This window comes from Tetrao urogallus (genome assembly GCF_951394365.1).
Source record: "Tetrao urogallus genome assembly, chromosome: 5".
In the NCBI taxonomy this organism is placed as follows: Eukaryota; Metazoa; Chordata; class Aves; order Galliformes; family Phasianidae; genus Tetrao; species Tetrao urogallus.
The window spans coordinates 53,025,875-53,040,116 of record NC_136818.1 but is presented as its reverse complement, the minus strand read 5'-3'; the positions used below and the strand labels follow the sequence as shown (position 1 = coordinate 53,040,116).

The 14,242-nt window shown below is 40.7% G+C and overlaps 1 protein-coding gene across 1 annotated transcript in view; it reads left to right on the top strand.

The window, feature by feature from the left end:
* Window positions 1-422: 422 nt before the first annotated feature.
* Window positions 423-14,242, top strand: part of NT5C2 (5'-nucleotidase, cytosolic II) — a gene marked incomplete at both ends in the record, with an annotated part of 35,723 nt that continues 21,903 nt past the window's right edge. Inside the window, 2 exons of the mRNA XM_079536011.1 lie at window positions 423-523; window positions 10,995-11,068. Of these exons, the coding sequence (XP_079392137.1) occupies window positions 423-523; window positions 10,995-11,068 (175 nt within the window). The remainder of the gene's footprint in view (window positions 524-10,994; window positions 11,069-14,242) is intronic.

The following is a 14,242-nucleotide window of genomic DNA, read 5'->3' as shown; positions in this document are numbered from 1 at the left end:
ATGTTGGTCCTGCTGGAGTTTAATAGGGTTTGCTTTGCCTGATTTATCTGGTGTGTAAAGAGTAACTTTTCCAACAGTTATAGCTTATGCATATTTGTAAGTCTGAGATTTAAAAAGGAAAAAAAAAAAGTGACTTCAGCAATGAGGACAAGATCTTTGTTTCTAAAAGCATTTTCACCACAGTGGGTAGAAATATCTTAGAAGTTCTAGCCATATGGAAGAACCCTCCCAACTCTTGCCTTGGCTCCCTATCTCATCTGACCTCTCAGGAAGGCAAAGTACCACTGGGTACTTCACAAGACTTCCTGAGTAGCATTGCATCTCTTAGCACCAGGAAACAGACAACTTGTTGGTGAAACAGATCCTGAATTTAAGAAAGATTTTCTCTTTTGGCTCTTTCAGAAATAAAGAAGGATTTGAAGATGACAACCTCATGGAGTGACCGACTCCAGAATGCAGCAGATCTCCCTGCAAACATGGATGGGCATGCTCTGAAAAAGTACCGCCGGGAAGCCTATCACCGGTAAGTCCTTCCTGGACCTCCACAGCTGAAGTGCTTAGAGAGAGGGAAATAAACTAAATGTAATCCCCACCTTTCTTGTTGTTTCCTACAAGCTGTTACAAACTGAAAGGTCATTCCCACCTCCCATCCAGAAGTGTTAGTAGAAAATGTTTTAGGATATAACACAGTATTTGCCTGCAGGAATGTACAGACAGTAGAGATGAGATATGTGTGTGCTGGAGCAAGTGAAGGTGTGCTTTTTGAATGTAGCCATAAGATTAATTCCAGGTTACATTTTGGGATAGAAGCTTTGAAGTCAAGAAATACTAGGTGACAGAAATGTTGTAGTAATTATTGCACTACAGAGTGAGAGAGCATAAGCTTAGACAGCAATTGAGTGTTTCAGAATCATATCTCCACATATTGGCCTCCTGGCCTCCTTTTCTATGGTAGGTGCCTAAAACTGTCTTTGTTGTTTAAAAAAAAAAAAAAAAAAAATCTAAAAAACCAAGATTACAGAATAAAATAAATGTTGTTGCTCTCATTTTATCACTTAGGAATCAAAGTGCAGAGGCTAGATTGTTTTCACAAGATCACATTGGATGTTTGGTTGAGCCAAGTATTCAGCCCACAGCTCCCAAGGTCCAAGGCCTTGAGCATAGGATGGATGCAGTCTGTATCCTCATCAGATGTCTGGACTGTTACAGCATTAAAAACAACGGTATCTAGTAGTTGTCAGTATTCTGACTGTGGGTGGTGTACCATCAAATTTTAGCTTGTTTAATTTGAGGAGTCCTGCAGTATGATAATCAGAGTATGTTCAGCAGGAGTTGGAGAGATGGAAATCTGATACAGAAATAGAAAAAGATGTCAAGTTTCCCAACCTGATGCTTAAATGCCATGTTGCGTTTGTGATTCATACATGGTGGTATTTCAGAGGAAATGCTTAAGAAGTGTTAGATATCTTTGAATCTCCAAATGGAATCTAATTAGAGAAAAATGCATTAACACGATGTGATAGGCCAGATTGTGCAAGTTGCAATGTAAAAGGCTGAGTAATGAATCCTGTGATGTTCTTCTGAAGCTTTCCAATTTCCACTGAAGGATGTTTGGGTATATGTCTTAAATGTTGATATTATTTAAGTCTCTGTGTCAGCTGGCTTGTCAAGATATGAACAGTCCTAATGTAACTGTGTATAGCATGTAAAGAGATGGATTTTGTACTGCTCCCTTGCAAAAATCATAACCTTGAAGTCATTGACAAGTTTGCATCATAATTTTACCTAGGACTTTAGTTGTGATTTAGACTGATGTAAATGAAATAAAAGTAAGGCCTGCTTATTTATTTCCTAAATCTTAGCTCAACGTTTACTATAGTTAGGTGCTGACAGGTTGTTAAATGTAGTACAAGATCCGAGGGAGGCAGTACTTTTCCTCAAGAGCTCACACATTCAAGTACTCTTCATGTTAACCCTTACTCATGCAAGAAAATCTGTATTTCCAGAATCAATTTCCCCACGGTAAGTGAGAATGATGCACTCATATATAGGAGGGTTTCTCAAAGGAGCTGGGATCAGGTAGTCTGAAATCGGCGTCTTTCACAGTTTAAATATCTAGTTATTGAACCTAGAAATGTCTTGTTCAAAACTTGTTGAGCAGAAATGTTGCTACTCTCCTGGTTTTCATGGAAAGCATGGCATTCGAAATACATTAAGGAGAGGCACATTTTCTTTTTGAAATTACTGTCCTCTTTAGAGGTTACTTTGGTTGAGAGAGAATGAGAGAACCCAGTGCCATGGCTGTAGTATAAATCTGTGCTATTACTGGATTTGGTGTACCAGTTTCATGGGAGTTATTTTAATAATCCAGTATTGTAAGAATCTGAAACAACTTCATTCCAGAGGCAGTGTTGTCAGACTTCTATTTCTGGTAGTTTTTGTGGTCTTGATACTAACAGATGTGTTGTTGCTTAAAAGATAAATGCAGGCATTAAATGACAGAGTGGTTTGTTAGGTTTTTTTTGTTGTTTTTTTTTTTAGTGTTTCATTAATTGTTCAGATGTAGGATATGTATGCGTGTCACAGCCATCTGTTTTAGGATGTGAAGCTGTTTCAGTAAGATCCCAGTTTGCTTTGACTGTTGGTTATTGCTGTAGCGCTTTCAATTTTATAAAAAAGAAAGGTAGAAAACGGAAGGGATCGAGATTCACATTTCTTTTTTTCATGTACCTCTGGTTACTTTGTTGAGCATTAGGAAGGACCAGTGGCTAAGAATGGTGAATGTTTGAGCCTTTCTCTTCTTTCTGTTTCAGCCTCTTTGAATCTGTTTTTTTCTGTCTCTTTTTCTTCTTATCTTAGCAGCCAAAAAAATAAAAATCCTTGAGGATGCAAATCCAAAGAGATTTAGGAACACAGTAAAAATAACAAATTTAAGACTATTTACCTAAGCTTGTCCCAGTGATTTTATGGGTCCCATCTGGAAGGCTGGCAGGATTTGGCAGCGGTGCCACACTGTGATATAAGCATGGCTGGGGCTATGCTTACCTGCGTGCTGGACGCCCATTTGGGCTTCAAGCCATTCAGTGGGATTTTCTGATTGCTGCTCCTAGTGCTTTTCTGAAGCGTAAAATGTAAAAAAAAAAAAAATAAATAAATAAAAAAAGAAAAAACACAGCTCATTTATTTCATGCTTAATTAATTATCAGTGGAGATACTTAAACCAATTGATTTCACTTTCTGGTTCTCATGAAGTAGAGCAGATTTGGTATCCTTGAATTGTAAATGTTGAGACAACAAAAAGCGAGGGGGAAGTTTTCCAATCCAAGCAGTATAATGTACCTTAAAAATGCTCTCCTGAGCTTTAAACTTTTAGAAAACTTTCTCAAAAATGAGCTCTGAAGTTACCATTCTAATATTCATATTTTACTGTGATTTTTTTTCTTTCTGGGAGTGTTTTTTCAGGTATTTCTCTTCTCACTCTATTGTATTGATGGATGGATCCTCAACGTGTAATGCTGCTGGCAGAAATCCCATTTGAGACTGGTTTAACTGGTGTAGTGCATACTGACTCAGAGTGTAATGACTATATCGTAATCATGTCTGCGTGCCATAGGCAAGAATGCTCAAAATCAATATTTATAGCTGCTTTCCTCTCCAGGTTTTTGCTTGGTGTTTGAATCAATTGGTATAGCATCTTGAGAAATTAGAGTATTGAGGTTACTGAGGAAGCAAGCAGAGCTTGAGAATATGAAAGTGCATGCTATGCTGTTGTGCTAGAGGGCCATATAAGCAACATCAACAATTAAAAAATCCATAGGGAAGGAAAAGGGGTGGTTTAATGTTGTGAGAGTATTTCTGATCACTGTAAATAAGACTACAAGTTGGGTAGTGTTGCTGTAAGCCACAAACCTAGTTATACAACACTGTTGGCGCCTGTTGGAGGTGAGGTCTAAAGATGAATTAATATACAAGCTAGATGTTATTCATTCTCTAGCAGAGGTCACTGGTAAGAGGATACTGCATCACTGCTCTATTAGCAACATACATTTTAATTCAGAAATAAAATGGACGCATAGCTGCTAGGTGCTTTTTCCTTCGTGTGTGTGGTTGTGAGGCCACCTCCCTCGTGCTGCGCTTGTTGACTTTTCCTGGTAGAGGATAATCACTAGGGCATTTGTTCTGGAGGAGTACTGTCATTTAACGTGATTGTAATTAACCAAGAACTAGGTTGACTCTGAGCCACCAAATTGCCCTAGTGTCTATTTTTTAACTTGGAGTGAGCACTTCTAGGCACCCTCTGGATTACCTCGCATAGCTCTGTGGGGTTTAAATAGAAACCGCATCTAGTTAAAGCAAATAATGGAAAAAGTTGGTGTTCCATCCACTCTTGTTACTGACAGTTCCCAAGATCCAGGAAACAGGTATTTGCATTTACTTTTATTCTGTGGTTTTGGCTTTGCAGCAAGGTTGGGATAGGTGTTTATGTTAAACATGTAGGCTTTGGGATGCTTTTGCCGTTTTGCACCAAAATCATTTGAGACTTCTCATCCTGAACGTGGGGTTTCTGTCGTAGCTTTGTTTTGTCGCAGAGTTGTTTACTGGCTACCTCAGGGATGTGGCATCGCAATTTCTAATTCTTCTGCTGACTGATCACAGACGTTCAACTAAGTTGCTTTATAGCTACATGCTCCAGTTTGCTTTTAAAGCATCTCGTGGTGTTAGTGTGAGTTATGCAATTTAAACTGTTAAAATACAAAAGGATTACCAATCGATTGTTTCCATTTCTAGATTTAAAGATGTATTTAAGATGTGTTTCAGCATGTTCAAATTTGTGAACGCTGGGTTGATTTGGTTGTTGCAAACAACTGGAAATGTTATGTAGTGTAGGATAAGAGATTGAAACTGTTTGTCTATTAGGTCAGCTGTATATAAGGTCCCTTTATAATGATCAGTCAGATTGGGTGGCAAACGAGAAAAAAAACACTTATTAGTCTGAAAATGCTGTGTACCTCTTCCCATCAGACGTGTTCCAGTAGGCAGTGGGTGATATTTCCAATGTAACTTCAAATGGCGTAGCTCTGTGGGCACTGCTGGCTCCGATCTGTCCTCATATGTCTTTATGCAGCCTCCGTGGGCTCGTGCAGTGGCATGTGTAGAGCTGCAGGCAGCGTGTGCCTCTCTATTTATTTTGCTTTAGTGCTTTCGACATTGGAGAGAGGGGGGAGAGGGTTGTTAAGGCGGTGGAATGGATGGGCTTATGAGAAAGCAGAACACTTGCCAAATAAATAATAAAGAAATTACATTGAAAATGTCCCGTGACCTGTAATAGTTTCATGGAGCAGACGTGTGTTATTTTGGGATGGAATCCATACGTGAGCTCCTTGGCACTTTGCTGTTGCCTGGGAAGAAAATCCAAACAATGGAAATAGAAGTGGTGAAGGCTGTCTGCTTCCCTCTGAACATTGCTGGATTTTGGAGGGAAGCACTCATGGATGTGTTTCTGCATACAGCCTCATCGGACTTCCAGCTGTAATCTGATTTTTCAGTTTTATGGCACTGAAATTATGCAGGGATGGTTGGTTAGTCTTGGGAAATTGCTGGGTGTTATGTTGGGAATCTTACTACAAGTTGCCTTTTTTTCTCTGTCTCCTGTCTGAAACTGTTTCACCTGCCTAAATAAATCTCGGGCCCAAACACTCCCTCTTAACACAATTACAAATATAGTGATGTGTCTGAATGTTCCTCTTTGGTTGAAGAAGGAATAAAATGAAACTGAAAATCCAGTGCAACTTAATGTTACTAATCCTCCTGGAGGTATCTCACACAATGTGTGCATTGAAAACATTGAAGGGTTCATCTGAGCTCTCACTACTACTGGTGGAGTCTCCTGCAGCCAGAGCTGTATGTCATATGCTGGGACCTCTCCTCTAAGCACACATCTGGGGACTAAGCAGTAAGAGAGAGCATCTGCTCATTCTATCAGTGGTGATATACTTTTTCATTATTATCCTTCTAAAAAGGCTTTGGGAAACTTGGACGTGGGAAGCTATCAAAAGCTAATCCATTTAGTTCCCCTGTGTTTCTTTTTAACTCTTCCTGCTTATTAAAACACAGAAGTTGTCCATAAAGTGAAGATTAAACAGAGTGCCTCAACCATGAGGAAGCAGGAATCTGAGACCTCTCAGGAGTTAGGAGCCGTCTGCCGACGGTCCTCCGTAGCTGTGTAATTCTGGTGCATTTTGTTTATTTTGTTGGTCACATTACCACAATATTATACATGCAAGTTGCACTCATGGTACAGCGTGCTTCTGAGATTTTGCACAAACAAAATAAAAACATTTCTCCCTCTCCGCCTGTGCTCCTCCCCTGTGTTACTCGAGAAGAGATGGGATTTAGGTTCCTACCTCAGAACTGATTGACAAGAACAGTAACAAAACCCTGATCAGTTCACTTGCAAAAAGTACGAAGGACTGTGAATTGCAGTGTTGAGGATATGACGGCTCTGTGACTCCCATTATGCGTGCTCAGCAGTTCCTTCTTCCTTGCCGTACAACATGTTTTTTTCTTGTTCAGCACAATTCTTAGAGCTTAAAAGAAAAATAAATACTGAGCTTTATTCATCACCGAGCACCTTCTGCTGTGGCCAAGCTGCAGGGTTTAATCTTTGAGGAAGAGCTCATTAGTAGAGAAATTAGCACAGCAACAGCACCTGAAGTCTTTTTTTTTTTTTTTTAAGGCTGTGGATCTGTTGTGGGCACAGTCACCTGCTCCCAGCCTGCCAGAGTTGCTGCACCAGAGATGCAGATCTCTGACACAGTTACAAGGGTATTCCTCCAATCAGAAGTGTGATACTTGATTTTTCACAAGGGAAGGACAGGTGAAGGCAAAAGAAAAGTGGTGTCCTGGTGAAGGAGATGACTGGCTGCTGACGGATGTGGAGCTGGGAACAGCACCAGCACAAGGATGCAGGAGGTGATCTCATGTGGTGCCTGCATTTGGCTGCTCGTATCGTCCTGTGCTGGTGAATGTTCGAATCAGCTTAATTTTTAACTCCAGTGCTCTGAGCTAAAACAATTATTTTCTGAATGGCAGAGACCAAAATCTGGGGAAGCGAAAGCATGATTTAATTCTAATTCTGGCAATTGGAAAAATGACTTGAGGCTAAAATGTCCTTTCCTAAAAGGGTTGGGTGATATTAATTTTCATCTTACTCTGACTCCTTTTGCAGACCTTTTATTAATATGCAGGGTTACAAGCTCTTGTCACTTCTTCCTGCGCCTAAGCTGCTGTGGTGACATTACATTTTTTGCACACCTGAGCAGTATTACTGAGATCAGCTGAGCCTATGCTCTGTCAGCTCTAAGCATGGGGCTGGGCTGCATCTGCAGCTTCTGCCAACATCTGGCTCTTCCCAGAAATTGTCCTGGTGGTTTGATTTCAACTTTTATCTTTAGTTTCTAGGATACCACAGATGTTTACTACTTTGAGTAAACGCCCAGAATTAAGCAGGCTTGCTTCTGGGAGTAAATTTTTGTAAGTATCATAGAACCATTTAAGTTGGAAGGGAGCTTTAAATGCCACCCGGTCCCATTCCCCTGCAGTGAACAGGGACACCTACAGCTCCATCAGGTGCTCAGAGCCCCTGCAGCTTGGCCTTGAGTGTCTCTGGGGATGGAACACTACCAGCTCTCTAGACAACCTGTGCCAGTGCCTCACCATCCTTACCATAAAGCACTTCATCCTAACATGCAACCTAATCTCCCCTCTATCTACTTAGCCCCTTGTGCATAGAGGGGTTGCATTCATAGGAGATATCTTCCTTTATTGGAATTTAGAACTGTGCACCTACAAAGGAATGGAACATCTGCCTGGGCCTGCACGAGATGAGATTGGTTCCGATTGCTCTGCCACTGTTTAGTCTGCCATTTAATCTGCCTTCATGAATCCAAGTTTAAATTAATTCGCATGTTCTCATTTCCTGAACTTGTTGTGCAATAGCTTTTTTTTTTTTTTTTTTGTGTGTGTGTGTGTGTGTGTGTGACATTTGTTCAGTTTCACTCCAGCACTGGTGAGTGAAGCAATCACCCTGCCAAATGAGTTGGTGGATACCTTGAAGTCTGCCAGGTCCCACAGACTGTCAGGGTACGATCAGCCCTTGCCACATACAGTTTCTAGGTCATGGGGGATATTTACAGGTTGACAGAGAAAGATCTGCCTTCACCAGCTGTGACCAAGGCAGGACCGGTATAGTGAATTTCTTGTTTTAGTTCAAAGACCTGTTTTGGAACAAAAGATATGCTTATAGATGTTGTTCCTTTCGTTGCCTTTAGTAAACTTTCCCAGATCATCGATATCGCCATGTGCTGTGTGTTTTATTTAGTCCCAGGGTTCAGTTTGTAAATATTCCAAAAGAAAGTGATGAAAAAATGTCTGAAGCTTAGAGATCTTTCCATGGTTTTGGTCTGTTTGGTGTCGTCATCATCTAAACATAGGCATGCTGGACTGGAAGCGATCTCTTGGGTCACAGCTCCCTTGTTTTCATCTTTCCCAGGCACCGTCGTATTGCCCTTTTTATAAGTGCCTTCAGCTCTGTCTCAGCAGTGCTTGTTTTCTGTCCTCGTTTGGGAAACTGTTCCCAAATGTTGCAATTCTGAGTCTCCCTTCAGACTCTCGAGCTTCTTTAAATTTCCCTTCCTATTCCTGCTGTGTCCAGAGGGGGACGGGCGGTCTGGGCATTTTGCTTGGACGGAGAGCTATGCTCCAGGGGCTGAGCCTAAAGGAGAGAACAAAATGGGACTCTGCAGGTTGGACAAAAAATATTGCTAGCGGTTCCCAGAGGTATGTTATTCCTTCTTAAATATCTCTTTTTGAAGCAAACTGCGCAGGGATTAGGTCAGAAATCATGTGCTGGGTTTAAATAATAAATAGTGCTTCCTGGCACCAACATCTATAGAACAGTCATCTTCATTATACAAACTATGAGACTCTTTAGTACTGAATAACATTTTGCATTGCCTCTGCTAAATCAGAGCTGTCGAGATGTTAAGGCAAACAAACACTGATTCAAGCTGTGGATTTGGGTAATGTGCTCCACCTACTCGAAAGCAAGAGTGCATTTTTGCATCGCAAGAGTGAATTTGAGTGATTTATGATCCCCTCTTTTATTTCCAAAAGGCCTTTCTTTATGAGTTTACAGGGTGGTGTTTTTTCTTTTCCCCTATAATTTTGTCTCATTTAGGTAATCCATAAATCTATCAGTAAAGATAGTCATCGCTGACCTCTGTGGCCCCTCAGTGACAAGCCCCATTGTCAAAGGCAGGCGATGTGCCAGGAAACTGTGACTCCCAGAGAGAGTGTGCAAGGTTAGGGGCAAAGCATGCTATTGCCAGAGAAACTATTCCGAGTGGATTTGTGTGGAACAACAACGATATCCAGTGACTAGTTAAATTAGCCACAGATGTGTTTTCTATAGCACTGTCCAAGAAGATACTCAGTACTTTAAGGCTCGGTTGAGGCATAATGATCTTCTGAAGTCAAATCAAATGCAAGCAAAACTGCATCTGTACTAGGAAAGCTTTTAAGGACTTGTGTAACATGATTCAGGCGAGTAGATGAATCAGACTGCTGCGCGCTGAACAGGGAGCACATCAGTGAGAGATGAGGTAAGGCAACTTGCATAGAAGCGTGACAGTTAGGTGTTAGTTTGCGGTGAAATCACCAGCTTTGGGGGTCGGCACGGCAGCGAGCTGGCACTGAGTGCCTCCTGCCTGCAGCCGGGCTTTCCGTGAGCTTTCCAGAATATTTGAGCACTTGGCTTTGCACGTACTGTCTCCATTGCTCGGGACCCTCCGTGCCAATCCTCCTCTGCCGAGTTTGGTTTTTAATTACTCTGCTGAGAGCATTAGAGATGTTAAATATTTGGAAATTTTTCATGTACTGAAAGCGAAGTACAGGTGGAAGGCTCGTGGCTGTTCTCATACAGACCTTTCCCTCGGCGTCACGGCTCGAGCAGAATGAGGGATTTCTGTCTGAGCTCCATGCTGAGCAGCTCAGCTTCCATCCCGCACCGAACTCCTGCCTGTGCCGCTCAGACTCATCCGCAGCGTTCCGATAACGGGCGGTGGGGAGAAGCCCTGCTGAATTACAGATCTGCTGCGCTGTAAAGTTGTGAGGAAACATGAGCAGCTTAGTTACTGCAGTAGTTGGAGCAGAAAGCAAGAGAAGCTTTTGTTGCGTTCACTGACCTATTTCTTTACTGTGGTATTTACTCGAATTTAAATTGCATATAGTGTATTAAAATGTTGTGATCAAAAAGAGCCTGGAAGTATGCAGCTTAGATTCTCATTGCAATAAGCACTGACAGCAGAAATGGAATTAAAAGCGAGTATCTTTTGTGGAGGAGCGGCAGATTGTATGACAGATAAAAATAACATTTTTCACAATAGAAATAATACGAGTGCAAATTTCTTTCTCTGTTTTTCAGAGATCTGTTAAATGCTTGTTAATCATATTGATGTAAATGTGGTAATGAGGATTTGCTTTGAGTTTCCAGACAGAGTTCCAAAAAGGGTTTGAATGCTGTGAGTTTATTCACGGAAATGTTGTTTTGTTTTCCTTCCCTTCTTACCTCTTTGTAGTTTTTGATTTTAATCACGCAAACTGTATTGCTTGCTATCTTCTGTTTCCACTTGAACTCTGATTTCTGCTTCAGGAGCTTCTGCACTTCTATTCTTAGGAATTTTTGCAGGTCACATGCAAAACCATGTGTGTGTGCATGCATGCGTGTATGTCTCTAGACAGCATACCAATAATTAGAATAACCCTGCAAGTCATGGCTTTGCTTCAGGAGAACTCATGGCCAAAAATGAATCTTGCCTCTGTTTTCAGGTATATTCTGGTTCTGACCTATGACACCAGGCAGAATGTATTTGTTCTAAAATACGGTTATGTTGAAAATACTCAAAGCAATGGCTTTGTTTTTTCTCTTTTTACAGGGTCTTTGTAAACAGAAGTTTAGCTATGGAAAAGATCAAGTGCTTTGGTTTTGATATGGATTATACGCTTGCTGGTGAGTATCTTCTTGCTCTTTATCACTGACTTAGTTTGGAATATTACTTCTTGTTGAGAGAAGACCAGTAATTGATTGGGCTATTCCAGTGAGCAGGTGTTTCCTGTGTTAGCAAATATGTAACTCGCTGTTCGTTCCACTTTCATTTCAGGTGTTTCTCTTTAGTTTGTTATCTGGAAGTTGTACTTGGTCATGAGCCACATAGCTTTAGTACAGTTTAAAGGAAACTGAAACTTGAAAAGTATAATTACTTGCTTATATTCCACTGTAGTTTGCTATTGTCCCTGATGAAAGCTCGGTTTTGAATAACTGTGTGATTTTATTATCCTTAGAGCGTGTGATGGGCTACACCTTTAGTCAGCAGATGTTCTTGCATCTTGGGAGGGTCATTTTGGAATAAGTTTTCCTTTTTCCTACTCTTCTCTTGGCCACATCAGCAATGCATTTGTAGAGAAGCAGCAAGGCAGGGGAGCACTGTGTATTGGCTGATCAAGTTAATTTAGAAAGTACTGCCCATTCTTAATAGCAGATAATCTTTGGGAGGTTGCATAAGACTTGTAGTTTCATAAAATTTTCTGCAGGACTTCCCTGTCTTTCAAATACTCACACTCAACAGGCAACATCTCTGAGACTTCTGCTGGAGGAAAGGGTAAAGTTACAGTTTTCTGTGTAATCAAACTTACATGATGTTACGTAGTTTAAGGAAGGAAAAGACAAAAATCCCACTTCCACTTTCCTAGGCTGTGGTGTCAGGTAGAGTAGGTTGTAACTAAGGCTGTCACACAGAATTCTATCACTTCCAAGGTTATGGATAGAAACTTTCTATCACTCTTGATATTTCAACTTAAAATACTCAGGATACACTGAGATACATTAAGTAGAATAAGAGGGTCACCTAATACTAGGTTAATATAGTGTCAAGTATGATCACCTAGTTACTGTGCCTACTGAGTGTGAGAGATGCTGTGGGCAGTGCAAGAGGTAAGCAAAAGTTAGGAGAAGCTCCTTCTACTCACATGGTTGGACACAGTGCTCAAAAAGCAGGTTTGGAGGCTATGGCAAGTAATTGTGGTTCAGATTTCAGTCACTTGCTTTGGTGCAATTTATTTTCAAGCAGTTGTCAATGAGGCGCTAGTTATATGTAAAAGGTTTGGTTATTCAACACCTTATTTATAAATCTGCTTAAAGTTCCTGCCACTTTTTAAGTCATAAAGTGTATCACAGTTAATCTGTGCTGGATTTTCCAGATACAGTTCCAAAGAGGGCTCAGATACGACTGCAGGCGCACACTTTCCGTGTTTGCATTTCCCAGCTGCGGCAGCTTTATGGCCAGGCTTTTAGGGAGTGCAAAACAGTTCAAGAACAAATGCTTTAAAGAAAAAACAAAAAACAACAACAGAAAAAGAAGTTGTGGGTTTCACTTCCGTACTGAAAAAACAACTTACTTTGACAAACTGGCAGCATTTCCAAGGATGCGGGTGATCCCAGTGGAACAAGAAGCGTGTTGCTAACAGACAGAAGGAGAGTTTCAGCGCTGTCCTCACTCCTCCGACTGTTCGTTTTACTCAAGTGTTGCATGTTCCTGTAAACACAGAGCAAATGTGTTGCTATCCACAAAATGATGCTCAGTTTGATGAAAGATGCAAATGTTTCAAGCATCCTTGATTGGTTCCTTGGGATGTGGTAATATGAGGCTTCCAAGGCTGGAAGGTCACAGCCATACAATTCAGCAGGCAGTTGGTGCATTCAGGGGAGCTGAGTGACAGGATATGGTGCAAAAAAAGAAACAAGATGGGATCTGAGCAGAAAACAGGAAATCTGGATTGCTCTTGGGTAAGTTGTGCCTTCTCCTGTGGTACAACAAAGAGCTGTAGGTCGTTTCACAGGGAGTTGTAAGAATATAGTTAGGCTGGGTAGCCTTTTTCAGATGAAAAGCCTTGTGCCTGCTAAGACCTAGTTCCCCTTTCTGTTTTAATCAACTGTAAAACTATCAACTACGTCTTCATCTTATTACTGTCTCACCACCATCCTTTCTTCTCCACATGGGCTTTTGTTATTTGACCATTATTTGCTATGTGTAACTGTGGCACACAAGAAAAGTAATTTATTAATTGCAGGGGCTTTAAAAAACACAGTGTTAAAATATTATTGCAATTAATTAATTGGAATTATAATGAAGAAGTGGTCAAGTATTACGTTAATACGTTGTAGTGCATTCATAAGACACCATCATGTTTTCTGTCTGGGCAAATTATCCCCCACAGACTCTTTCACATGGGTATATTTACCGTCTTGATTTGTATATGTATATTTATTTATACACACATCTATCAAAAACTAGTTTATACACAGTTTAACACTTGGAAATAGTGTCTGCATACCAGATGATGTATAGTGAGCAGATGCATTTTGGAGGCCTGTTCATGACTTGCGTGAATAGACAAAGGAAGAAGAATGGAAGCTCCCCCAGTATCCTCATCTGATTTTCTACCTGTGTACTTTGAGACATTGTAAAGTTGTTTAGAAGTATCCCAAGCATAATCTTCTTATTCAGTGATTGACAGCAGTCAGAGCCATTAGACCTGCCTAAAACTGTGTGTGGTGTTTTTGCTCTGCGCTCTTTCATGAGCTTTCACATCATCTATAACCTGATGGCATTCATGCTGTAGCTGCCAGTCATAGATTTTGACAGCTCAGGAGCAGATTGGTTATTTTTGAACACCCTGAATTGCCCATCTTGTGAAGAGGATGTGTCAATGAAAGAGAACACAGTAACTCTCTTTCCTCCCAAATCAATAGCCTCAAAAGCCTCCTCAGGAGGAGGTTCAGTACTGGAGAAGTCAGAATCGTTCTGGACTTTAGAAGCTTGAGATGGTTTTGTACTTGTATGAGTTTAAGCAGACAAACCTATTTGTAATAGCACTGATTTCTGTCTGAAATGAGCTGATTTTGGTAGGAATGTGATATTTCCATTTGCAAGTGTGTATGGATGTAGTAACACCTACTACACACATGCTGCAGCAATCATGCATTTTGCTACTTGCATGACTGAGAGCATCAGCCTGCCATCTGACAACAGTGTTAGTATCATCATGTTACAGTGCAAATAAAATATGATTCCAGACATTTGTTTTACAGGGTAGTATTTCTTAACCTTATTAAATTAAAGGACCA